The 27,978-nt window shown below is 41.0% G+C and overlaps 2 protein-coding genes across 2 annotated transcripts in view; one reads left to right on the top strand and one right to left on the bottom strand.

The window, feature by feature from the left end:
- The first annotated feature begins 174 nt into the window (after positions 1-174).
- Positions 175-6,016, top strand: pex11a (peroxisomal biogenesis factor 11 alpha). The gene is made up of 3 exons (XM_086074317.1): positions 175-459; positions 647-762; positions 3,346-6,016. Exons 1-3 carry the CDS (start codon positions 404-406, stop codon positions 3,912-3,914), a joined length of 741 nt encoding a protein of 246 aa, XP_085930443.1. The 5' UTR covers positions 175-403; the 3' UTR covers positions 3,915-6,016.
- The window catches only part of LOC147174984 (RNA polymerase II elongation factor ELL2), a 43,748-nt gene continuing 21,437 nt past the window's right edge, over positions 5,668-27,978 (bottom strand). Inside the window, exons 3-12 of the mRNA XM_086074313.1 lie at positions 25,072-25,193; positions 23,507-23,661; positions 19,609-19,853; positions 18,504-18,628; positions 16,327-16,450; positions 14,020-14,446; positions 12,719-12,773; positions 12,171-12,342; positions 12,011-12,055; positions 5,668-10,382 (exon numbers count right to left, since the gene is read on the bottom strand). Of these exons, the coding sequence (XP_085930439.1) occupies positions 10,272-10,382; positions 12,011-12,055; positions 12,171-12,342; positions 12,719-12,773; positions 14,020-14,446; positions 16,327-16,450; positions 18,504-18,628; positions 19,609-19,853; positions 23,507-23,661; positions 25,072-25,193 (1,581 nt within the window). The 3' untranslated portion in view covers positions 5,668-10,271. The remainder of the gene's footprint in view (positions 10,383-12,010; positions 12,056-12,170; positions 12,343-12,718; positions 12,774-14,019; positions 14,447-16,326; positions 16,451-18,503; positions 18,629-19,608; positions 19,854-23,506; positions 23,662-25,071; positions 25,194-27,978) is intronic.

Raw genomic sequence — 27,978 nt, 5'->3', positions numbered from 1 at the left:
GAAAAGGCAGGTAGGCAGATGGACAGACAGATAGACACACAGAGACACAAAGAAAAACAGGAAAAACAGACAGAATTTGTATTTTCTGTGGTTACCGTTGTAACGCTTACACTGATGACAAAAACTTTCTCAACTTCCGGTACGTCCGCAAACACTTCCGGGTTGAAACAAACGAGTTTGGACCAACCCTTACCTGGTTGTCAAGAGCGCACGATAAGAAAGAAATGAGCGTAATTTAAGTTTTTTTACCGTTAATACGAACTGTCATTTATTTTTAAACCGTAACTCGAAACTAACCGTAATTATCGGCTGTTATTTAGACCGAACACAATTGTGCCAAAGAACAAGAAGATTAACTTGAAAGAACGTGCAACAAGTGGGAAAAAGTTCTCCAACGATTAGGATGGATTTGGTACAAAATGTTATGAACCAGAGTCAGGGTCGGGATCGAGTTTTCAGGTAGGCTTTCTAAAATATGTCATGTGTGACTTGTTGGCAATGTTGCGTTCTCCTCGATTTTGTTACGACAAAAAAGAGAACAAGATAAGCGTTGCGCAAATGGAACTCATGGTCGAAAGTGAACTTTACCGGCATTTATCTTTCAACACTTGTCATATATTTTTTTTCTTATTATTATTTTTTTTAGAGCAACCCAATATGCGTGTGCCCTGTCTGTGTATGCTCTCCGAAACAACTACCAGCAAAAGGAGCTTGTGGTCAAGCTTAAAAGTCTGGAGGCAAACATGAGCGCTGGACGGAAATGTGAGTATGATCAATAATGTTTGTTCCAAAAATTCTACAATATTCATGTGCTCGTATTCGACCTTTTCTCGTGGAACACCAATTCGTGTCTTTTCAATCAATTATTGTTACATAAATGTACTAGACAAGCTTCTTTATTAATCTTTTTTTTTACGTTATTGTATTGAAAAGCTTTACTTTTTCTTAAATATATTTGTGTGCAGTGTTTATTAGACCAACCTATTATGTGGGTAGGTTTTAGGGCTGCACAATTGAATATATTGAAAAAAATATTGATATTGTGATGCATATGATGCATATTGCAAATCCATGCAATGAGTTTCATATTGAATTGTATGCATTTTTTTATTTTTATTTGAATAGTCAGCAAACTCAAATGTGCATTGTTATCCAATAGTTATAACGTAGTAATTACAATTGATTAACTAACAATACACTAAGCTTGCTTTTTTTTTTTTTTTTTGCATGAAAAAAGTCACTCTTTCATTAGATAATAAAAATGTCATTTCTTTAGGTACATGTTGAATATCACAATAATATCCATTGCAACTATATCACACGTTTTCCCAATAATAGGTCTATTACATATTACTCAGCCATAAAACCTTAAAATATTCTTATTGTGAATTGCCAATTTTTGTCCATCCATCCATTTAGAGGCGGGCCCGCCATTTGCCTCGAGTCCGTTCACGATAGGTTTCAGCTCACCTCGTTAACGCGCTTCTGTATAAATATTAGATACCTTCAGCGACCACCATATCGGAATCATTATTTTTATCTCATTCAAATATAAAACCCACGAGACGACAGGCTAGCAGCTTTTTCCTTTAATCCAGCAAAGGAGAGAAAACTTTCAAACACGGAAATTACGCTGTGTGTGTGCGAAGCGTCTCTGACCTTTGTTGGAATAAATGCATTTTTGGGGGAACAGCGGGAGTTCTGCGAGTCTCGTCTCTTTGAGCTCGGCGCGTGAGCGTGATCGACAGCTTTGCCTTTCTTTACAAACTTTTTGGGACTTTGAGGTTTTTGGTTGAATTTAAAATTCAGCGGCAGACCGCATACGAGCTCCTCGTGGAAATGAAGGCGCGGGAAATCTTGTCACGTTGCTCACGTAACTCAACATGTGAGCTTAGCGACCGCTAGTTAGCATACGAGCCAGCTGCTAGCCTGAGCTCACAACGTGCAACTCCGACCCCAAGTGGACGAGAATACCTGCACCTCTCGTGCATATTTTGATGTTTAGTAATCAGGGGTATTCGCAGATTTTTTTATTTTTTTATTGTAATTAATCGCGTAACTTCAGTTAACTCACAATTAATCGCAGATTTTATATCTGTTCTAAATATACAATAAAATGTACATTCAAATATTTTTTTCTAAGTTTTCATACTCTTGTTAACATAAAAGTGGAAAAAAAATATTGGAAATATGGTTTCCATCCACCCATTTTTGTTTGAATTTTCAAAAAATGCGAAAATAAAACTGAATGGAAATGCCAGAAATTCAAAAAAGGGCCCAACATTTGCAAAAACGTTTTTACGCTCAGAGCGGGTGGATTTTGAAGTGTATCGAAAAAAGGAAAATGAAAATTTTGGATATGGAAACATTTTTGGCGAGATCGGATACACGTGGCACGTTTTGATCGGATATTACGTCACACGTACGTTTGTCGTCCCAAAGCAATGTCGGACGATAAAGTAAAGGAATGTTTGGGGGGGGGGGGGGGGACGAAACTGAGATCATTTTTGGAATTAATTAAAGAAGCGAATATTAATGCTATTTTCGATGCAAAGAAACGCTTTGGTTTATCAAGAATTACAAAAGCAAACTCACACGACGTCGTTGCACGGCGTGGTCGCTTCCTGTTCTTCTTCTTCTTTTAAATGTTAAATACATCTCTATGGTGTATAGCGCCACCCACAGCGGCGAAGTCGCCTCTCAATATTCGCAAAAAAAACCCAAATGGAAAACCGGCATGAGTCGCAGGTTTTGCACATTTTCACAAAATTCGCTTCAACATTTTGGATGGAAACCTGACTGGTGATAGTCATTTCATAATAATTCATAAAAAATTGAGTTAAAGTTAAAAAGATATCCTGTACTGTAAAAAAATGAGTGTGATTATGGATGTGTGTTGGTCATTTTTCTGCCACTAGATGGCATCATTGCATTTGTAAGACATTGGTGACAACTCAGTATATTTTTCTCTTTATATTAAGAGCTTTCTAATCTTTAACATGAAGTAACTTGTGAAACTTTGTCTTCACAAATATATGCATTATTATTATTACATTTATGACATTTTGACGTGTCTGCTGCGTTGCGACTGGAATTCCACCAGTGCAGGCTTTCCAAGTAAGGAAAAATCAGCGCCGTTAAAGGAACTCGAAATGAACTCAACACACTCATTTTGACACCCCTATTAGTAATACTGTTTTTTTTTTTTTTTTTTCTGATTTTGATTATCAGTAGAATAATCGCTCATTCACCGCCATTGACGTGAAAGATCCATTTTTACTGGTCTTTTTTTTTTTTTTTGGTGACAGTTCTCAACCGCCCTCTTTGTGTTCTCTCTCTCGTCAGTATTCAGGCTGGGGAACGCAATCAACGCCATCGAGGCCGCCAAGCGAAGCGCGCGACTCTCCGACCGAGCGCTTTGCCTTTGCCTGACGGCCGGCAACATCGTCCGCGCGCTCTACTTCGCCTGCGACAACGTGCTGTGGGCCGCCAGCGTCGGCCTCCTCCCGAACCTGCGCAAGGAGCGCTGGAACGTGAGCGCCTCGCGATGCTACCTGCTGTCGCTCGTTATGAGCCTGAGCCGAGACCTTTACGTCATCTCCCGGCTGATGGTGCAAAGGGCGAGGGATAAGCGCTTCAGGCGGGAAATGATGTCGCACCTTAACCAGAATCCCGAAGTCGCCGAAGTCATAATTCCGCATTTGGACGCGTTCCTCTTCCTGCTGCTGCAGAGCTTCAAATCCCACCCGGCCGTGGTTTTGGACACCGTCAAAAATGTTTGCGATCTGTCCGTCCCGCTGGACAAGTTGGGGATCTACAAGTGCAATGCGGGCGTGGTTGCGTTTTGCGGCCTGATGTCCTCGCTCATCGGGATCGTAACCCTCGTGCGGCCCAAGTTGAGAATCGCACCGTGACGCCTTTTCCTGGCTGGGGGACGAGTTGCCGGTCCGGAGGTGGAACGTCGACAATCATCGCATTTGCACAATTGAAAGCGACAACGGGTGTCAGGGCATGTACTTGATTCAGCACCATTTTTAATTAAACATTCATCTCAATTTCATTTATTGAATAGGCGCCAATAGGGCTGGACTTAAATTAAAAAAAACAAAAAAAACATCGATTTTCCTCTTCAAGCCCGATATCGATTCATAAAACCATGAATCAATTATTTTATGTTTCTCTTTTTCCTCATAAAGTCTTAAGAAAATAGAATTTTAAAGGCCAATTTTTGGGGGGTATCTTACGGTTTTCCTGAAATTTACCTTTCACATGAATTTGTAAGTATTTTCTTACATTAATGAAAGACCTGACTTATTGCACTTTAATTACGAATCTTTTTAATTGACATTTACAATAATTGAATTCGATTATCCAGCCGTTTTTTTTTTTCCATCTGAGCGGGCGGCCATTTTGACACTTGCTGTGGACTGAAGATGACATCACAGTTGCTCTGGCGACCACCAATCACAGCTCACCTGTCTTCTGAAGCTGCGCTGTGGATTGGTTGTTACCTCAATATTCGTGTCATCTTCAAATCGACAGCAATTGGCAAAATGGCCGCCCACTGCCTTGGATGAAAACGGCTGGATTCTGCTGCTTAACTCATAACGCTCGGAAACCTTCGTGGTCTCACGGACAGAGCTTGTGTTTGAAGGAGAAAGTGTGCAGAGTTTAAAACTAATATATATATATATATATATATATATATATATATATATATATATATATAATGACATCATCAGTTCAACTCCTAATGCAAGGTCGCACTTATGCAAACTAATTATATTATTTATTTAGTTGTCACTAACATAACTATGAGATTCATTTTTCAAAAATCATTTCCAGTTCAACACATTTTGTAGAAACATTATTTGGACGTACATTGCCGCCATTGTGACTTACGTGGCAACGCATTCCGTGCGCAGTGACGTAAAATGGCGGCTGGCTCTCCGCCGAGCAATGCGAAGAAAGCGCGGCAATCCTCGCGGCGTTCCTAAAGGGCCGATCAAAAACTCGACGACGTGTCTGCCGAATGACGAGAGCGCGGCGTGGGGGGGAGGGTGACTCCGCCCATCGCGTGTTGTTCCTTTAGGAACGCTACGATAAGACGTTTCAACACATTGCTCGGCAGAGAGACAGCCGCCATTCTCAGTAAGAACGGCGGCTGGCGTCCAAAGAAATGTATTCGACTGGAAATGATTTTTGAAAAATGAATCTCATGGTTATGTTTTTTTTTTTCTTCTTCTTCTTTTTTCTAATAAAGAGCTCAGTATTGTTTATTCGGAAATGTCATCATCATTGCTCTTTATTTTTTTTATTTTATTATTATTATTATTTTTTTGTGTGTGTGTGTGGGTGAGTATGTGTATGTGCGTGCGTGCGTGCGTGTATTTGTTAGCTCACCAAAAAAAACTATTAGAAAAAATCTCATACCGTTCACCTAAACCGAACACCGCCGTCAGGAGACCCGAGGAAGGACCAAAGAAAACCAAGAAATGTTATGTTAAAGTAACACATAAATAAATAATAGAAAGCAAACTTGTCATTACAGTCGGGGTTCCTTTTTTAACCGAACGGTGCTGAAAGGATGACGAAATACATAATTGTGTTAACTAAAAAGTTAGTTAGCCTGATTGCTTTCGTTTCTATGTATTAACACTGGTTTAGTAGTTAGTAAATGACATTTGAAACATGGAAAGGAACAAAAAAAAAAAAAGTACTCTGTCTTATTCACACACGTCTCTAAATGTCACATCTGTTCCCATGAAAATAGTTTTATTTTCCTTTTTTTTTTTTTTTTTTTTTGGGTAAGACAATACATTTGTTTTCCTGAAAGCTTTTTGTCACGAGGATCACATTTGCATAACGCATCCGCCATCAAGATTGCAAAAAATATATTACATTTCCCTTTCACCATACTTGCAGGTTTTGTTGTAGAAAGAAAACAAAATGTCGGACGCCGCAAAAGAACAACAACATAAAAGAAATAAATAAAAGACATTTGTTCTCCCCGGTAGATCATTTGCTGGAATTTATGACTATTTCATTTCACATTTGGTTGCGTGTCGTTCGAGTACCAACGAAGCACACCAGTAACCAAGATGCAAAAAATTCACTTCCTTGAGTTGCCGTCCAACATTTTTTGAATGAAGGAAGTCTTTTCCTCTCGTTTTGCATTTGACATCAACGTCGGCGCTCGACAACATCGTCACGTTTATAGCGGCAACAGTGTGAAACGACAGCAAAGTCACATTCTTGAATGTCCTCGTCGGTCGGCGAGAAGGCACGTCTGTGATGTGCCGCTTCCAAAAACCGATTCCAAAATCAATTCCCAAAAACGTGCTACAATCTGCGTAATCTTGAACGACACGTGATCGCTATTCCTCGAGTGCTCGGTTGACGATGGATTGTTTGTTTTTGTTTGTCATTATGTTTAGAATGAGAACAAGATGTTGTGAAATATGAAAACCAATTCACTTGAGCCAATCCAAGTAGCGAAACAGTCGCAGCATTCCCGAATTCTGTACGCCGTCATCCCGATTCGTTAGCAGCGCTAAGAAATATTCCCATTCTTCTTCTTTTCGAATGTGCCGAGACGCGAGTGCCACATTTTTTTAATCAAAATCTGAACCTCAGAAAAAGTTGATATTTAATGAGCTGAAGATGATGAAAGCTTTTCTGCTATTGAACGTGAACTATTACGGAAGCGTGGAACTGCCAATGTGGAGTAAACATTTTGGACTGGCGACTACGTTCAAATGAACTCACAAATACGTTTGAACATGATGACATTCTTTTAATCGTAATTAATCGCATGACTTCAATAGTTAACTCACGATTAATCGCACATTTCATATCTGTTCTACATATACAATAAAATGGACAATAAAATATTTTAAGTTTTAACTCTTGTGAACATAAAAGTGGACAAAAATATTAAACTAATAGAAATATATTGATACTATAATTTCATAATAAGTCATCAAATGAAAAACTGATATCGATTTGTGTTGAGGTCATTTTTCTGCCACTAGATGGCACAATTGCATTTGTAAGACGGTGACAGCTCAGTGCATTTTTCTTTTCATATGAAGTGCTATCTAAGCTTTAACATTAGTTAAAATTAATCGGAGTAACCTGTGAAATTCTGCACATTTTCAAAATTGTCAAATGCAACTTGACCCCAGTCTCCACAAATATATGCATTATTATTATTATTATTATAACATGTATTTATTTTGTCGTGGACATGTCTGCTGCGTTGCGACTGGAAAAATTCCCCAGTACAGGATTTCCAAGTAAGGGGCGCTCATTAATCGCGTGTTAAAAAAAAAAAAGAGTGGTATTAAAAGAACTACGCACTCATTTTGACACCCCTAGTTTGAAACTTTTAGTCTCCAAGTACGTTTGGACGTGCTCGCCAGTTTACTCCACATTGGCTTCCATAACCTCTAACCTGCACAAGTCGAGTGTAAAAAAAAAAAATCTTTGAAAGGGAAAGATGAATGAGATAATGTGGTTGCACAAGTGTGCACACCCCTCATAAATGTCCATGTGGCTACATTCAGAATTAAGCAGTCACATTAAAACTCCTAATGGGAGTCAGCACACACCTGTTACCGTGTAAAATGTCTCTTGATTAACCCCAAATGAAGTTCAGATGTTCTAGTAGGCTTTCACATATGAAGATTGTTGTCATGTAATAAACAGCCAGTTCTTAACAGAAAAACCTGTAAATGTCCTTCAACGTTGCCGTCAGCCTCTCGGCAAGCTCGCTGGCAACAAAAATGTCAGCTGAACTTTATTTGGGGTTCGTCAGAAAGCACGTTAATGATTGGCGGGTGCGAGCTGACTTCAATGCAACGCGGGTTTGAATATGATTCCTTCATTTTGTACACTGCCACATTCCCAGTTCTAAGGGTGTGCACACTTGTGCAAGCACGTTGTCTCAAGACATTATTTTTACTCACCCCGTGAAGAGATTTCATTTTGGATTTTGAGTTGTTCAGTTCACAACAATGATCTGAAGCCGATTTTTTTCCCTCCAAAGCACAAAAAACCTGACATTTAACAAGGGTGTGTAGACTTTTTATATCCTCTGCATACTGCAGGTCTGATGAAAATGTTGGCGTAAATACATTTCTTGCAGTCATCATTTGTCGAGACAAGATTGGACGGTGAGCAAAAAACCTCTTTCCAGTTGAGAATATTCCAAATGAGGAGAAACGAGACGTACAGAACAAATAAACAACGTGCGCCAAACCAAACGATCCAGTTGACGTCAACGACAATACTTGGAACCAGTTGTGTTCCGGCACAGAGATGGCAGAATTTTGAAAATGTCTGACATGCATGTTTTAAGGCAAACGCTGGCTTCTCGTGAAGACAAATGCAACATTGACGCAAAGGTTTTGAATGCGCTCCCGTCGGATCGGAACCTCAGGCGGAACTCCGGAAATGAGCGTTTCGAAAGTCCCGCCCGAGCGTCGCCAGAGCGCCTCTTCCGGGTGCGCCTGCTCCTGCGCCCAATTAAACTCGACCCTACTTGAAACCCGAGTGCCATCCGCCCAATTACGCCGGAAAGTACGATTTGCGGATTTTAAGATGCTTTATGGCGTCATCGTGTGGCGGTAAACAACAAGCCTGCTGGTTATGGAGGAGCAAAACTGCCAAAATGAAAATGAAAAACAGATTTTAAAAAATTGAATTCAAAAATTAAATACAAAAAAAGATTTATATATAAATGGAAATCAAAGACAAACAAAATAGATATATGTCCATAAATAAATAAACTTGTTGTCGGGCAGTTCAAGTGGCAAGATGGCCGTCCATTGCCGGAGCTCTCCATGCAAGCCCGGCGAGACGTTCTTGTTCGCCGACCCGCTCACTCCGCCATTGGAAGGCCGCTCGCAACGGCGGTGCCCGAACCCAAGGCACGCTTAGGCCCGCCCCCTCATTTGAATAACATTTCGACCTGACAAAGCGTCTGCGCCATGAAATAAATGTGAGAGCTCAGCGTTATTGAATTCATTCTATTTATATATTTATTTTTGTGATTAAATATTTTTGTATTCGTGGATGTATATAAGATTTTTTTTTCTATTTCCATTTATATAAAAAAAATATATAAAAATTTTTGTTTTTATTTCCACTTTTATTCTTTGCTTGTTTAATTATTTATTTCGTCATTTATGTATTTTTAACTTTTGGCAGTTTTGGTCCTCCATAAGCGAGAGATAAGCGACAGCTTTGCGATACACGAAACGAAGGCCATTCGTGGCAAGCGACACGATTTGGGCGACGGCAAGCTCGATCGTAAACGGAGGACAGATTTTGTCGATTACGTGCAGAACTGACACGATGATATTAACCAAACTTGCTAAATTATCGAGATAGAACTTTGGCGAGATGCCGGCGCTACGGAAATATCCGTTTTTGCGTTGCAAAACAATCGATGTGGTGCGCGAATTAATAAAGTGACTGAATGTGTCAAGTCAGCAAACAGCAAAGTCAACCCCAATAAAAAAAAAAATAATTCCCGCCAATAATATGTTGTATGCATCCCCGCTCGTCTCAATGTGACATTCTGGTTGATATTGTGTCAGTGGAATATGAGTTAAGCAGCGTTTTGGATCCATCTCAGGGGGCGGCCATTTTGCCAATTTTGACCAATCACAGCTCAGCATCAGAAAACACATGAGCTGTGATTGGTCGTCGCCCTGAGCAACTGTGATGTCATCTTCAGATGGATCCAAATGAAAAAAAAGATTTGACAAATGTAATATTTATCAGAATGTCATGTTTCGACTCGTGAGGTCACATATAAGATATTATTGTCAAGAAACGTTGAAGGTCGACTTCCACTTTCCGAGATTTCACCGATTGACACGTACGCGCTTCGTCGCATTTGTTTCTCCTTAAGACTGATTGTACCATCAATGTTATACTTTGAATAAACTCATTCAATCATCAATTATCGAAACCAGGAAAGCAAGAAAAATAGGATTTGGCTTTCACTTGCGGCCTTTACAGCACTTAAAGTTAAAGGGCAAACGTTCCATCACGAGTCAGTGGTCCGAGTGGTCCGAGCGGTCCGAGCGGTCCGAGTGGTCCGGGCCCCACCTTTCAAACCTCCTTGATTCCATCAACGCGATATGTCGTGTCTCGGCGACGGCGGCGCCCCCCGCTGGTCAGTCTTTTGGGTCGGCTGCGCGCCGTTTGGTCCGTTCTCAAGTCGGCCTGTTTTTGAGAAACGCCGCCCGCCCGCTTTCCTAGGAGAGGTCCTGCGACCGGTCGTAGTCGGAGATCGCACCTTTGATATGTGACAGTTTCTGATGGAGGTACTCGCATCGCTTCTTCTCTTCCCTGTAGCCGGGAAACTTCTACAAGACACAAACAAGAAAAGGCGCAAATCAGCTTTGCAGAAGTGCCTGGCGGACATTTTGCATGCGTGATTCTTAGTCAATGAATTAGCCAATCACATTCAAGCTCATTTTAGAACGGGAGTCGGCGCACGTGCCGCCATTTCAAGTGTCTCTGATGGCATTAAGGCGTCAAATACTAGACAATGTGCCATTTTCTGCAGAAATTGTGTGGAAAAGCCGAATGCGAAGATTTGAATGCATGCGCTTATCAAGTCAATTGAAAGAGAAATGATGTGAAAATGACACATTTTTAAACGACAAATGAATAAAAAGAAAACTTGAACTGCAATCTGTCTAAGGTGGGATTTAATCACTTCAGAGAAATGATAATCCATTTCCTGATATGATAATCAGTTGGTATACATGCACGTCACTCGGCATGTCGGAGGTGGGATTCAAACCTGCAACCTCCTGGTTACTGGGCAATGCACTTTTACCAACTGCAGGATCAAGACACCTGGCAATGATGATCAGTGGGCGTGGAAAGCGCGACTTAGAAAACCTTCAATGTCCGTCCCATTGAAAAAGAATGTTGATATTTAAAGCTACTCAACGCTGAATATTCCATTTAGAATCGCTACTGCCACCTGCTGACGAAAAACGAAACTACACACCACGCACATTACGTCACAAACCCGCAGACAGGGAAATTCAAACCCAAATCCAGTCTGAAAACTATTGGCCAGGGGCTTGCAGGAGTCGCCATTGTTAACAGCGAAGGCGTTCATCTACTAATTAGAAGACGTTTCAGTCATAAATGGTCAAATAAAAAGCTTATTGTAAAGTTTTTTTTTGGGGGGGGGGGGGGTCTGTATCCAAATACTGTAAGTAATGTGGAATTAGACAATATATACCGCGGTAGGCGCGAATTTTTTAAAGCAAGTTGAAATTTGAACGGTTTAAATAAAAGTAAAGTGTGGAGAATAAAATGACGGTGAAGCATTCCCGCAATAAGACGAGACAAAAGTGCGATTTCCGGAGAAATTGCGTGGAAATGCTGGATACGTCATCTGGGACGGCGTGATTAGCGTGATCAAGTGCTGCGACATTACTAATAACAACGTCCCTCCAAAAGTGATGAAAAGAAAACTAGTCATGGAGGCTCCATTCCGAAGATGCCGTCGTGAACACATAAAAAGATTCTCCCTTCCATTAAAATTCTGTGTTTATAAATACAAGCATCTGTAATATAATATTTTTATCAAGCAAATCTTGCCAAATGCCTCATTCTTTTTCTTTCTTTCTTTTTTTGCTGAAAACTTTTGACTCTCCGCAAACAAACCGCGTACAAAATCTTGGAGGACGAGACCTGCTTTTGAGTCGTTCAATTCCGGAGCTGCTCAGCATCCGCGGCTCATTTTCTCCCACTTCATCACAACAATTCAAACGCCGGTTCAGTTCAATGAAGTTAAGCGTTTGTTTTTGCGTCGGGAAACAGCGCCCCCTGTTGCCCATTCAAGGGGTCAAGGTGAATGTTTGTTTACTTGCAAAATAACCAGTAGACCAGAATGATCGCCAAGATGGAATGACAGTTGGAAAGTTCTTGAAAGAATGCAGACATTGACGTGTATGGAACTGGCACGTACCTTCTTATACTTGCGGTACTTTTGTAGTATTTGCTCCTCCATTAGCTGCAAAAGATTTGTAAAAAAAAAAAAAAAGATTTGTAAAAAAAAACAGCTTTGCTTATCAGATGCGTTTTCACAAGACCAGGAACCGGTTTGAACCGGTTGGTTCAGGCAGTACCTTGTACTCTTGCGTTCCCGGCGACAGCGTGTTGATCTTTGAGCCCAACTGAACAAACATCTCCGTGATGGCCCCGATGCGGTCGTGAAGCGCTCGGTATTCGTCGTACTCGGAACAGAAGTCTTCTTTGTATTGCTCACGTTGTTGCAGTGCTGTGATTGAGCTGTATTTCCTGAAAAAGGGAAGCAAACAACTCATTAGACTGTGTTTTTTTTGTTTTTTTTTTCAAGCTGTCGTTCCTACATCGTCCAGTAGGAGGAGCCATAGGATAGTGGAAGTGACTTGCCATTGCAGCCTGATGAGTTGAACAGATGGATAAATGCAAGACATCAGATCTTTTGTTTTCAAAGTTACTTTCAGGGAAGATTTGTGAACGCAGACATGTTTTATTTCCCTTGATTTTATGTGAATGTTTTGAAGTTGAGCCTCGAGCTTTGTGGTGACTTAAGATAGTAACAGATGAGACTGACGTCAGCTCATGTGGAAACGTTGAGGCCGCTTTTCAACTGAATACAAAGAAAATCCAATCCAAGTATTGGAAAACTCACAATAAATAGTCCGGCAGGTCCTCTTTTGTGGTTGCGTCGACGGATGTTTTCTCTCCTAAGAAGAAAGCAAAACAGTTGAGCGCATTTGAACTTCACGCGAATGCGATAAGGCGAGCGTCGCATATGATAAAACGTCCGTTCGAATGGCGGCTTCCGAGAGTGGAAACGCGCCACCCGAGTCGGAGGCGACGCCGACTCGCCGGAGCGGAGCGGAGGTCGCCCAGCTGTTGCGCAGTCAATCGTCAACACACTGACGACGAATGACCACTGACGCTGACGAGAACATTACAGGTCGTCTTGTAGTTACGAAAAAAAAATAAAAAATTATTCAAATTAAAATTATTAAAAATGATTTAATTAAAAAATATATTAAAATAACAACATTCAAATATTCATTCATTCAAATTCAACATGCGATTGGCTGGCAACCAGTTCAGGGTGTACCCCGCCTACTGCCCGAAGCCAGCTGGGATAGGCTCCAGCAACCCCGCGACCCTTGTGAGGACAAGCGGTACAGAAAATGGATGGATGGATGGAACATTCAAATAGAATTATTAGAAGATGCATGTTTTAATTGATCTAGTATATAGACAGTATCAACTGTATATCATTTATTTCACATATTTTTATTATTCTATTCAATTTAAATGTAATGTGATTCGACTTACAAGCAAATTCGACTTACAAGCAGGGCTGGACTGGCCATCTGGCATGCAGGGCAGATGCCCGGTGGGCCGGTCTCTTTTGCAGTGCTTTTAAGATGATGACTTTGCTACATTTTACCCCAAAAGACTGGCCCACAATTTAGTAGCCTGGCAAGCCACACCCACTTTCTTGTCCATAGACAGCGATTCGGCACCGGCCCAAAACAGGCTGGCCAATCCAATTTGTCTATTTGCGTGACGTCGTCTTTTGTGAGCAACGTCACTCTTCGGCGAGCCTACGGATTTTATAACGCTGCTCAAACATCAAGACAGAGCGACTCATGACATCATGAATCTTCCAGTTTTTCACGCAACGACGACATAAGTCATTCCCTACTGCCTCCCTTCGGCTGGTCGCCATGTTTGATTTTTACTCCGTCTCCGCAAAAAAAAGAAAAGAGACTTAAAGGAGTGGCTTTTCGCTCATTGGTTCATTCCACTGTCCACTGTTTGTCTGGATTTCCAGGCTAACAATTTAGAGGGACCGGTCCATTCATCGATTTCGAATATAGATCGCACTACATGTTGGGTAGATTTTTATTTTTATTTTTTTGTGCCATCGCGTCCGTAAGTTGTATTCAACTCTGGCAACTTTACCTTTGAGATGTTCTTGGTCCTTCTTCAGGTCCGGGCTGGTCTCGATCCACTCGGGTTTTAAGCGCTCGCGTTCTTTCTCTTTGTGCTTTTTGGACTTCTTCTTTTTATGTAGCCCGTTGGGCAGTTGCTGGTCAGCGCAAAGCGAGGCGTCGCCGCGCGGGGACTTGGGGGTGAGTGCCTTGGGAGCCGCGTGCGCCCCCGTCGACGATCCGCTCAGTTTGTGCGGCGAGTGCAGACCGTTGGGACGCGACTGGAGACGATCGTTGCGTTTGTCGGCGTCGTGGCCGGAGGAGGAGCTTTGGGCGCCGCCGCCGCCGCCGCCGTTGTGCTCTCCGTGGGACGGGGACCGCCGCGGCAAGCGGTGGTCGAGTAGTCTTTGTTTTTTGGGGGTTTGAAAGGCGGATGGATCCAAAGGCAAATGGCGTTTCTGCGGGGAAAGGAGCACGCGGGTTCAAATATTAGCAGCAAAATGGGCAGAGCAAACCCGCGTCAATGTGACGCATCGTGACAACGGAGCACAATTGTCACGCTCGAGTCTTAATAGAAGCAAAGCCAAATATTCAAACACGTCACACCTTTTTTTGCCACGTCACATGACACTTCCGATTTACACCGTTTCAAAGTTCGACTTGTTTCAAAAATTCACGCCACCTGGCGTATAAATATATAAATATATCTGATTCCACATTACTGACAGTGTTGGCACAATATCAACTTATCGTCATTCCTTTTCAACGGGACGGACATTGAACAAGCCGACTTCCATGCAGAGAACTTCATCATCATTACCAGGTTACTTCGGAAATGTCATCATCATTGCTCCTTTTATTATTATTTTTTTTTTTGAGCAATACTGAGCTCTTAAAAAAAAAAAAAGAAAAAAAATCATTACCAGGTTACTCGGCGGGACGCTTGTCAAGTAAAGTGCATTGTCCGCTAACCAGGAAATCGTCATTTCATCATTTCATCATTAATCTCTCAATTGACTTCATAAGCATTCCACATGCATTCAAATCTTAGCCTTCAGCTTTCAGCAGAAATTGCACTTAGTCTCATTGAAAATGTTCTTCCTTCATTTCATGTATGAACCCCGCTAACCCCAAATTGGATGTGCGTGATTTGGGCTTTTTCCACACACTGCTCTGCCAACGACAATGTTTGTAATAAGTGACTAAATGCTAACACATCAAAAGAGGTTTTGTTGTCCACATTTGTCATTTCATTCGTCATGTGTTTTCGTCGCCATAATGAACTATTAATTGCTGTCCACCCTGTCATAATGAGGTACAAGAACTGTCTTTTTATTTTTTCAGTGAGATGACCGCCAACTTTTTTTTTTAATGGAGGCGAGTTGCATGTAAATATTTACACTTGTGTTTTGTCATTTTTTGTTTTCCAGCCCAACGTGTCCACTCTGTCACAGTGAAATATCAATGGATGTAACCTCTATGAAATTTCAGATGCATTTGTTAAAAAGTATAGTCGGTTTACAAATTGAACGGTGCTGCCAAGTCAAGCTGATTCATTTCATAACGTGAAATGATCCGTCATCATCCGTCATCGTCCACCCTGTCAAGCTCAATATATTTTGCTGGATGCAAAGTATACCTTTCCTGTCAAAATGACGCTATGTTGGACAAACTGCTACCTTGAGTAATGTCCGCTAAAATAAAAAAATAAAAATAATAATAAAAAAATAATAATAAAAAAAAATAAAAAAATAATAATAATAAATTTAAAAAAAAAAAAATATATATATATATATATATATATATATATATATATATATATATATATATATATATATATATATATATATATATATATATATATATATATATATAATAATAAAAAAAAAATTAAATTAAAAATTCTGCTTTTGGGACTTTTTGTTTTTCCTGAACCAAACTCGTACCGAACCGTGACTTCTGTGAACCATACTACTACTTAAATGTGAAGTTCAATGGAAAGTCAACTTTTGTCTCAAATATTATTAGGATATTATTACCTTGCACATACTGCATTTTAGTAACTCGCAGTTGGGCTTCATCATCCACTTTTTAATGCGCTGACTTGCTGCTTTATGACTTTACGTCCGGAACTCAACAACTGACACTTGCTACTCGGCGACCGCATAAACGCAAGATCATAAAGTCTCCCAAAGTCCTCATTTAATTCTCATCAGGGTTGTATTTAGCGTTACGGTAACAATTGAGCACATGGTTCCCGCAACGGCGGAAATTCCCTCGGCTTATTATCTGAGAGCGCTCGGGGGAAACTCCAAAGTATTGAAGGTGAACAATTTACCGCGGCGAGAGTCTTTGCAGGACTGAGTTGCGATGGAGAATCCCCAGCAGTTTTGTGGAATGTCGGGTTGGCTTGGGGACTTTTCAGCTGGCTGCTGCTGCTGCTGTGGAGCGGCTGAAGCTTCCTGGAGACGAGATGAAGAACACAGCGGCGTCAACGTGGACGGTAACCGCCGGGGGGTCAAAGGGCAGTCACACGCAACAGGAAGAGGCAGAAAGTGGCTCATAAAGGCTGACATTGGGGGATTTATGACGAGGAAGACGCACGGGCCGGCAGCGGCCATTCCCGCTGGAAACACATTCCACAGAACATCGACATAAAGGCCGCAACCATTATTCCGATAACAATTAAAAATAATAATAATCTTGATCTTGAGATTTTGCAGCGATCATTTTTAGAAAAGGGTTGGAATCAGTTCACAAGATAAAGTGCAAAGCACAACTCGCTTACAAAATAGCACATCAACATAACAGTCACCATTAGCTTATTTTAGCACTGAGGCCCGACCGACATGCATGTTTTTAGGCCGATGCCGATTTTTGGCAGAAAAAAATATAATTATGTCACAAAGCGCGTAACAGAAAACACAACATAAACAAGTCATTGTACTTTTACTCGAGTAGAAAATGCCAGTACTTTCCCCAGCTCTGTTTACTTGAATAATCTCTGAGATAAACGAATAAATATTTGGACAACTTCAGCGCTACGTTGACAGAATGTCATTTCCGTGATACGTTTTTGTTTGGTGTCTCGATGAGACGAGGACCAAAATCCTCAGCTCCTTTTTTTCTGCTTCCTGCAGTTCCTTCCGCATAACCCCCCCCCCCCAAACCAACCCCCCCCCACCACCCCCCCAGCAACAAGTCCACTCCTCCACGTAATCGTCACGGTGTTCCAAAATGATCTGAGCCTGATTTAGAACCCGCTCTGCCATCATTTGCATCATCAAACTCGGGAGTACAACTTAATGACTTCAATCGTACAATTTTGTTCTGTTTTCTGCTCTTATCAGAAAGGGGGGGGGGGGGGTGGGGGGGTTGCACAATTAGCCGGAACGCTTTCGAAGCACATGGGCCGCTTGTTTACTGGCAGCCACACGAAGAGAAGAAAGTGTACCCTGTAAAACTCACGAGCCTCAGTCTTCTTTGCACGCTTAAAACCATTTGGCAAGCAAGCACAAGGAATATTTTTTTTCCCTCCACTTTGATGCGTCCATTTACGAGATTCGTCAGTGCGGAGAAGGAGTCAATTAGATGCTCTCGCGTTCTGCAAGATCACAGCAAACCTTCTGTGGCCTTTCGGTATCGTCGCTATTACTGCCAAAACACATCCATCCTTTGCTATTTTCAACTGCAATAACATCTGCAAAAGTCAAAAAGAACTCAGACGCAAGATTCAAACATTTGTTGTTGTTGTTGTTGTTTTTTTCCCCCCCGGAGTAACCTCGCAACCTTGACTATGATTATTATCCCATGTTTTGTTTTTTAGGCACAGAACGGACAATCATGCTATTGTGTTTTAAGTGGCCATCTAAAAAGCATACCAAAACATTCAAAACATTTTCAGTTCAAACCCAAATTAGTATCTCAACTCTACAACGTATAAATACATATTTGCAAATTTGCTAACTTTTTTTTCAGTGGCAAATTTGCGAGAAAAAAACTGGCGACTTTAAGCGACAAATTTGCCACTTAAAAAACTCCAAACTTTATGGCAAATACACGTAGCGTAGCGTGGCTACAGTCTAATGTGAAGATTCGTTGGTGGTGAATGGGACACGAATGGGACACGAATTCATTCCTAAACTTTACTCGTCATGCACGGCGGCTCGAGCGACAACACTTCCTGATCCCCGATCAGCTGACTAAACACTAACCAATCAGAAGCTAGCATACTTTAGGTCAATGCGAGTGAATGACGGAGAGCAGCAGATTCCACGCATCATCTTATCTACTTGTACAAAAAAAAAAGTGTAAATAATAATTCTGGAAATGTACAACTAAATATACATTTTAACAAAACGTCCGAGTAGTATGCTTCGTGTATTTCGCGTGAGTTTTTTTCTTGCATATCTGCCACTTTCTAAACTTGCAAATGTATGACTTTTTTTTTTTTTCTCAGAATATTGCTCCCACCCTAAAAATAAATAACTAAATATAATAATAGCAAAAGCCCACCTGATCAGAAGCCTGTTGACGAGTTGCTTCTCCTCCTCCAGATAAGCAGGCCAGTCTCTCTGGACGTGTCTGTAGAGCTCGTCCTTCAGAGAATAGCTGCCGTCTTTCGGGCTCAGCTTGCCAACCTGAGGAAGAGCAAAAAAAAAAAGGCCCCGCGTTCACAAAACCACACGATGAAGAATGTCCAGAATGCAGCGGGCACGCCTGACGGCATTGTTTTGAAGTCGAGCGAATCGAGCCGCAATTTCATTCCTAGAAAATAGTTAGAAGACAGCCCACCTCTCTCCTCGAGAGTAATTTGACCACAGAGACGCAATGAGACGCCGCTTCCCGTGCAAGGACAGCAAAATGCCCGGCGACATACTTTACGGGATCATACATCCCTTTATGGTTTCATTTTCTCAACTTATCGTTATGAGATAGTAGCACTTGAAGGGCTGCTGGATTATGGGGAAAAAAATTCATAATCACGATTATTTTGGCAATAATTGAAATCACGATTATTATAGTACAAAACAAGAAAATGACCAATTAAAAAAAATACAAACGCGTAAGTTCCTTTTGGACCAAACAGAATTTACAATAAAATAAATGTCTATGATATAACTTTATTTATTTAAGTTTTAGTGCAGCAGGTTGATACAAACCAAGAAAATATTTACACATTTAAAAATATTAAGACCAATTAAAAAAATAGAAACACTATAATTATGCAAGTTCCTTTTGGACCAAACTGAATTTCTAATAATATATATTTATTTATTTATGTTGGTAAAAACTTGAAGTTGGATTGCAGCATGTACACTGTGCAGTAGGATGATTTTTTTTGTACAAAAAAAATGGAAAATATTAAGACAAATACAATTCTTTGAAACACTAATTCTGCAAGCTTCTTTTGGATGAAACTAAATTGATTAAATTTGTTATTTTAAAATAAAAACGTGAAAACGCATACATTTGTATCAATAATCTTTTTTTTACGATTATGCAGATTTTGTAATTGTGGAGTGTAATAATTGAAATTGTAATTGAATTTCGATGAATTGCACAGCTCTACACTTCGATATGCCGATGATGTTGAACTTGTGGGATTTGTTGGTTTCACCTCATCCAGCACTAAGGTCAGGTCAGTCTTGTCCTTTGGACTGGCCCGTTCTCGCTCCAACCACAGCAGCAGCTCGGGTTTCTTGTAGGGTTTCAAGGCCAAGAGATGGATGATGCGATCCCGCAAGGGCCGGTGTGCCACAGGGCTGGGAACCAGGCTCCTCTTATTGCTGGGGGAGTGCTTGCTGCTGCTGCTATCCGAGCCTGAAACCGGACCCTGTTTCCTTTGCACCTTCACGCACTTGCCTGAGATCAAAACAAAGGCACATGCATTCAAGTCTCAATAGACCTTTTGTGAACGTTAAACCCATTTGGTCAGTGATCGAAACAATCTTGTTGGTTACTAACTAAGTACATTTAAGATGAGGTAAGATAACAAATCTGCTAACAGAACCAGCAGAATATCCAAAGTCACTTCTATTCACTTTAGAGCTGTCAAAATTAGTCGATTAATCGGCAAGTAACTATTCTAATAATCGAGGAATCGTTTGGAGCCATTTATTAATTTAAAATGGTTCCAAATCCTCTGATTTCAGCATATCTACAGTAATTGTTCACTGATTTCTGTAGTCCTTCATGAAAGAATATTCTCTGTTTAATCAGAATAAGACATTTGCAAACATCTGTTTTTACTTTGGAAAACGTTGACCAAACCGGTAACATAGTACAAGATCAATACCCCCCTCCCTTTTTTTTATTACTATACAAATACGAAGAACGAAATAAACACCAATCACTGGTTAATAAACAGTAATCAGGAAAAAAAAAAAAGCTTTTTTAATACACTTTAATGCAAAATTAAAATGAATCCGATTAATCGATTGAATAATCGATAGATTAATCTGATACGCCCCTCCAGTCGAAAATTACGAGTCCAAGTGGTTCGTGTTACAACAGGCATTTATTGTGGTTAAGCATGCCGCGAGAACTATACTAAATACAGAAAACACCATATTAAATAGCTAAATAACACAAAATAATTCTCATAGAGAACATAAAGATAGAAATAATAATAAAAAAAAATTCCATTCGCCATATAGGCCTGTTAACATCCACTAAATAAGCCTGCTAACACGCCAACGATGATAGCATGCTAACGGTCTAGCGCTAGCGAGCCAACGATAGTACACTACTTCCAAAAGGCATCAGGTGTACAGTGCATCAAAAAACATGAAAAATTATGATTTATAATGGGAGTCAATGGGCCAAAGATTGGACATTTTTACTCATGTGTACTATAAAAATTTGTTTCCCACGTGTAATAATAACAATAATAATTTAGACATTTTGGACGTTGCCAATTTGAACTTCAACATGTTTTGGACAATTGGGTGCAATTTCAGCTCACTTAGTGATTTTTTTTTCATATGCTTTATATTAATATTAATAAAAAGCAAAAAGCCCAAAAATGGACATTTGACCTTCCAAGTCTGGCGGCACGAGTAGCAGGAGCCGACTTGCTGGGTCAATAGCGAGCATAGAAAGTGAAAGCGACAAGCAAACAGAGGCCCTTTCTTCCTGTTGCACCGCTAATTCCGATGGACCTGGCCAGGCGCTGCTTATAGATATCTACAGTCCATAATCTCATTACAACTTTAAGCCATACTTTGGAGGTTGCGATAGGTCGAAGACGGAACCATGCATTACGAGCGAACGCGCCTGCTTGAGGGTTGACCAGAGCATGAAAAAACATTTGGGTCCGCCCTGTATTCCACATTTGGCAATCTTGACTAACTATGTGGGTTCGGCTTGCATGGAAATGATCTTAAATTAACTTTTGTTTGTGTCTGCAATAAACTCATGACATGGGAAACTGTAACATGTTCTTCCCAAGTTTGAAATGGACATTTTTAGGCAGACATCGATGACAACACATGACGCAGGTGGTGCGTTTTTGTAGTCCGTAAGGTCAACATCGACATTAAAACTCATTCACTCCCAGCAGGGGTGGCAAATCCAGATCCAGAAAGTAAAAACCCTGCCACAGTTTGGCTTTAGCCATTGATGCTAGCTCGCTAGCTCCCTAGCAGGTAAACGAGCACCAATGGAGCTAGCTAGCTTCCGAGCTTGTATCTAAAAAAAAAACCTCAAAAGTAAATCCAGGTGGAAAATCCAGGTCCAGAAAATAAAACCCTGCCACAGTTTGGCTTTAGCCATTGATGATAGCTAGCTTGCTAGCTCCCTAGCAGGTAAACGAGCACCATGGGAGCTAGCTAGCTAGCACCTGAGGCTCGTTTTCTTGAAATGTATTGTTCACGCGAGTTTAAAAGTATTTTCTTACATTAATGAAAGCCCTGACTTATTGCACTTTAAAACCATTCCGAATCTTTATCTTTGTTTGAATTATTTAACCAGTTACTGCCTCCGCAAAACTTAATTTGGACTTTCTTTGGGAGTTTTTCGTCATCTTTTTTTTTTCTGATCATGCCCTTCATCTTGATAAGAAGAATTGAATCGATTGAATTGAAGCGGACTGGATCAAATCTGGAAAAATCGAAACCGATTGAGAAAATTTGAATTGATACCCAGCCCTGCGATTAATTTGATCAATCGGTTACTTGTCGATTAATCGTGTCATTTTGACAGCTCTACTTTTGTGGGTTCTATTTTCCTTACAAATAACCTTCTTTCCTTTTTTATTATTATTCGAATACTCCCGAGCAAAAGTACCGTCATACTGTTTGATATGTGAAAATAACAACGCAGCTGCAGAGTACATTTAAGATCCCAACGCAGACATATCTCACCTCAGATACATTCCAGGTATTTTATGGTTCCATGAGGGTTAAATGTGAAAAATAGCATCGGCCAAAATGATGCTTAGCAACTGGCCAACTTCTGCAGCTGTTTGCAGGACGAAGGGAATAAAAAAAAAAGAAAATCTGACGTATAAATAGCTCAATGGTGACACTTCAAAAATAGGAGCGTCGGTGCAATTTCAGGTTATGCTCCTCCTAAATGCATGTTGGGTAAAAACTGCGATTGTGCCATTATTGAGATATCAGCGACCCATTTTGGACAAGTTCGAAAGAAGCGCGAGTTCACCAGCGGCACCGAACGACCCGCGCGTGTCGGCGCATAAAACACACACAATGATCCGTTTATGAAGACGGTGAAGCGCCTCCTCGGAGGTCTCACTCCTCTCGCATTGGAAGCATCGTATTAAATGCGCGGGCAGGGGTTCCGACAGTTTGCCTGTAATGCAATTACTCGGCATTGTGCTGCAGGCATGCTCGGCACAGCATGCTTTCATTGATTATAAATATAAATATATATATATATGACACTTTACAGCTCAAAGGATGATCTCCGTTTCACACTTCTCTCCAGTTAATGACGGCGTCTTCTGAAGAAGAGACTTCCAAGTATTCCATCAGGCCGATTAAATCGCACTCACTGGAAATGACGTTTTTAGGCAAATCCCGATCAAATCCTGATACCTGATCAATTATGTGACAACGTCCGCGCCGTGCGGCAACTCTCAGCAGGATGGGATGCTGAGAAGCATTGAGATGGAGCCATTTAAATACCGATGCCGATTATTAGTAGTCCAGAACGCCGATAACCGATATGTGGAGCCGATATAAGGATTTTTTTTAATTTATTTTTTTAACGTATAAATACGCTTTTGGGAACATGGTAATATTACGTTTTTGGGCGCAAATTAATTAAATGTACTTTTTTGTTCAAATTTTAAAAACAAAGCTGTTTATTTTCTGTATGTTTGAAAAGTTGTTTTAACAAACGTGCTTTATGCTAATAATTTTCCTTTTAATGCAAAATAATTATCACCCAAAATTCACATGACCCGAAATCGGTGTTAAGACAACAAACACTTTTAGCAACGCTGCGTCGGCTGGCGCAAACGCCAAAGGCTGGAAGAAGACGACGGGACTTACTTGGCCCCGGTTTGATCTCGATAGCCGAGCGGCTCCAGATATCCTTCTCCACTTGGGACATGCGCTCCCGCGTGGCCTGGTACGAGTCGTCCGTGGCGCAAACCGTGATCTTGTCCTGGATGCTTCCTTGACCCTCAAGCTGATCCTTGCCCTCGCTTTCATGCAACAAAGACAAAAAGTGTGTTCGATTTGCAAAAAGGTGTCGAGCCGTCCATTTGTCACATTGCTTGACTGCTTCTTGATCAAACATCGTTTAGACGCAAACTGGTCGCTGGTTTTCAGGTCTTTGGTAACTCAAGGCAAACTCTTTGTTTTTATTCACGGGAAGCACGGGTTGAGTGAATTCTATTCATGAGTCATCAACAATTGTATCGTCAAACATTTCATATCTTTGATATCAAGACTGAGTGGCATTTAGAAGACGCCGTACTCGACTCGTTCTTCAAAAGAATCAGTTCCGCAAATTTGAACGCATCAAAGTAGACAAAAGTTCAAACCAGCATTATGCGCGACATCGATTTAGTACAGATTTCAAGGAAGAAGAGATTTTAAATTCCAGTCTGTGGCGTTGGCTGCTAACGTTAGTCACTAACAAGCTAGCAACCAACTGGCTAACATGTTCTTTTGATGTATTTCTTAGAAGGCATCAGTTCCGCAAATTTGAACGCATCAAGTAGACAAAAGGTCAAACCAGAATTATGCGCGACATCAGCATTGTACAGATTTCGAGGAAAATATTTTAAATTCCAGTCAGTCTAGCTAAGATTGAACTATTAATGCTACCGCGGTTCATTTATTTCACGCTTGTGTGGCCCTTTAAGGATCTAATGAATTGTTTTCGGCCTCTCAATTCAACTCTACAATTTATCTTGACGCGTTTCACCCCATTAGCTTTGCGTGTACTGCTAATAATGGTCACATAGAAATATTTAACTTTGACAGATGTGGCAAATCCAAGTCCAGGAAGTCAAAGCCCTGCCACAGTTTGTATTTAGCCTCAGATGTTAGCTAGCTAGCTCCCTAGCTAGCTCACCGGGTGCTTGTTTACCTGCCAGGGAGCTAGCTAGCTAACATCTGAGGCTAAATACAAACTGTGGCAGGGTTTTGACTTTCTGGACTTGGATTTGCCACATCTGTCAAAGTTAAATATTTCTATTTGACCATTATTAGCAGGCCTCTCAATTCAACTCTACAATTTATTTTGAAGCGTTTCACCCTATTAGCTTTGCGTGTACTGCTAATAATGGTCACATGGAAATATTTAACTTTGACAGATGTGGCAAATCCAAGTCCAGAAAGTCAAAACCCTGCCACAGTTTGTATTTAGCCTCAGATGTTAGCTAGCTAGCTCCCTAGCTAGCTCACCGGGTGCTTGTTTATCTGCTAGGGAGCTAGCTAGCTAACATCTGAGGCTAAATACAAACTGTGGCAGGGCTTTTACTTTCTGGACTTGGGTTTGCCATCTCTGCTCTTTGAGAACTTCTCTTTTTTCACAACTAATTCTTTAACTGTTTTCTTGTCTTGATCTGAAAGGATTGACGTGAATAAATGACTTTTGTGCTTACCCTGAAACAAACTGATGAATGCAGTCGAAGCTGGACTGAGGTTTGTCTTTGCTGTCGCTGGACAGGTAGAAAGAGAAGACTCTGAATCCATCGGGAGATTCCGAAGTCGGGATCTTAATATACTATAAAAGTTCAAATAGAGAGCATTATTAGAACATTGATCTGGGGGAGGGAAATATATTTTGGAGTGGTTAAAAATCAAACCAGCACAGTTTCCATTTTTTTTCTACATGTAAAAGTTTGACAGTGTTTCCTCCAGTGGCCTCGAACGTGCCTTGAGTGTATGTTTGGCATTGCCAGTTTGTTTTGAAATATGCGCGCTTGATCAATCCCAGGCGTCGGCAGCCATTTGAGTGCGGGAAAAAAACACTGGATTAACTAATTAATTTGACTATTCCTGACTCGTTTGCTGATGGTTGTTCACACAACCTAAATCATCTTTAGTCCGAGCGTTGCCATAGAACCTCCCAGGTCAGGGATGGTGACCTGTTGCCATTTGTGGGAGGAGCCTGTCTGAAAGGCAAAACGTAACAATGGCAGACTGTTGTTGTTTTCTTAAACTTGTGCAATATCCTCATTCGTCATGGGCTGTCCATGTTCCCATGGCAACAAACAAGCCAGCATGGTGGAAGGCTGCCTCTGTCGGGGGCTGCGTTACATAAAATGACCCCAAAACCCACTTCCGCTAAACAGAAAGTTCAACTTAGAAAGTCATTACCGAGCAGGTAATATGTCCTTTACAACACAGCGGGCCGCGGCGCTCGTCTTCGCCGCCCGCGGCCGTCTTTTGCCCTCAAAATGGAGCATATTTGTTGATAGAATGTCCTAGATTGTGGAGACAGCCAATAATTAGCATCCTTCTTTTGCACGCAAGTGTGAATTTGTGCTAACTGATGACCGACCCTCTCCCCTACGGAGAACCAAAACAGCCAACATTTTAAATAAATAAACGACTAAATAAATAAAAGTGAAAATAAAAATAAATTTAAAAAATATTTTAAAATAATAATAATATAGATGGAAACAAACACACACACACATATATATATATATATATATATATATATATATATATATATATATATATATATATATATATATATATATATAAAAAATAAATAAAAGTTAAAAAAAAAGAAAGAAAGAAAAAACAAGATTCAAAAAATAAACGTGGAAATAAATGCAAAAATAAATATACAGACAAAATTATATACCAATCAATAAATAAAAATGCTCTGCTCTCACATTTATTCATTTCATGCTGCAGACGCGCTGTCAGGTCAAAATGTTATTCAAATGAGGGGGCGGTCCTAAGCGTGTCTTGAGTTGGGCGCCGGCGAACGAGAAAGTCTCGCTGGCTTGCATGGAGAGCTCCAGCAACAGAGGTGGCAAATCCAGGTTCGGAACGTGCAAACTCTGCCTCAGTTTGGCTTTAGCCACAGGTGCTAGCTAGCTAGCTCCCTAGCAGGTAAACGAACAGCCAGGGACCTAGCTAGCTAGCACCTGGGGCTAAAGCCAAACTGTGGCAGGGTTTTTATTTTCTGGACCTGGATTTGCCACCTCTGTCCAGCAATGGACGACCATCTTGTCCACTGTCGCCACAACTTGTTGTCGAGCAACTCAAGTCACAAGTTGCCTCTCACTCTCGGCAGTTTGCAACAGCTGAGCCCAACACGCTTAGGCCCGCCCCCTCATTTGATTAACATTTTGACCTGACAGAGCGTCTGCAGCATGAATTAAATGAATATGAGAGCAGAGTGTTTTTATTTATTGATTGATATTTAATTATTTTTGTATATTTATTTCAACATTTATTTTTACATTTATTTCAATTTTTTGAATCTCGTTTATTAATAATGTTTTTCATTTTTACTTGTATTTATTTATTTAGGGTATATACATTTGTTGTTGTTTTTATTTCCATTTATAAAAACTTTTTTGTATATAATTATTTTAAATTTTTTTGTATCCATTTTTATTTCCACTTTTATTCATTTATTTTTTATTTTTTTGTATCCATTTTTATTTTCACTTTTATTCATTTATTATTTTTTAATTTTGGCAGTTTTAATCCTCCATACTCCCAGCCCCCCCCCCCCCCCCCCTCCGTGTCGCATCTCCTTTGTATATTTGATGCCAGCGAGCGACAAAACCACTTGAGGGCAAAGCAGCACAGGCGTTTTTTGTGTGTGTGTTTTTTTTTTTACTACTCGACTCAAGGAAAACAAATGTCAGGCTGCCCGTCTAGCAATCGGTTGTAAGTGATTGATTAGAAGCTGACCGGCTCAGGGCTCAGCGCCCCCGGCAGATGTGGCAGGCAGGACTACGGCTGTCACAAATGCCCAGTCATGCAGCAAAGCCATAAGCATTTTTTTTCTCTTTTTTGTGGGAGCGGCGAGCCAATGAGCAGCTCCTCCCGTGCGCCCCCCCCCATACAACCCCCTCCTCTTCTGAAACCCAACGCATGCCATTCATCCTACCCCCATCAGCCTCTGCTGCACCAGCACGGCCCGCCCATGTCAACACAAAACGCAAAAAGCGAGGCCACGGACACTTGAGACACGCAGCTGACCATTAATTCTGACCTATTTCCGTCTGGACGCTCACAAAAAGCGGTCTGCATATGTCTGCTTTGGGATTCGGGGCTAATTAAGAGCCATTAAAGCATCAAAGCGCACGGGAGCGGGAGACGGACGGGGCCTTGTCCTCGGGACAGAGTGCTTTGAGGGACATCCAGCAGCCGCCGTGACCACAATTAGAAGCAACAAGTTGCTGTGCAAAAAAAAACGACGGGAAAAGTGAGCAAGTGCCAGAGGAGCTTTTAGCATTGCAATAGCCTCCCCCACCCTCAACCGTTACATTCGCCCCCCCCCCCCCCCCACGCATCTATACGCCACCGTGCACACT

Source organism: Leptonotus elevatus, chromosome 4 (assembly GCF_054856555.1).
Source record: "Leptonotus elevatus isolate MCC_2025b chromosome 4, RoL_Lele_1.0, whole genome shotgun sequence".
NCBI classification, from domain to species: Eukaryota; Metazoa; Chordata; class Actinopteri; order Syngnathiformes; family Syngnathidae; genus Leptonotus; species Leptonotus elevatus.
This window is presented reverse-complemented; position numbering and strand designations above follow the sequence as displayed.

What these genes read in the sequence shown, in the direction of transcription:
- pex11a (XM_086074317.1), top strand. Translation starts at nt 404, where the DNA reads ATGGATTTGGTACAAAATGTTATGAACCAGAGTCAGGGTCGGGATCGA. An exon ending in GGTCGGGATCGAGTTTTCAG is followed by an intron (nt 460 to 646) that starts GTAGGCTTTCTA and finishes TATTTTTTTTAG; the next exon opens with AGCAACCCAATATGCGTGTG. An exon ending in CATGAGCGCTGGACGGAAAT is followed by an intron (nt 763 to 3,345) that starts GTGAGTATGATC and finishes CTCTCTCGTCAG; the next exon opens with TATTCAGGCTGGGGAACGCA.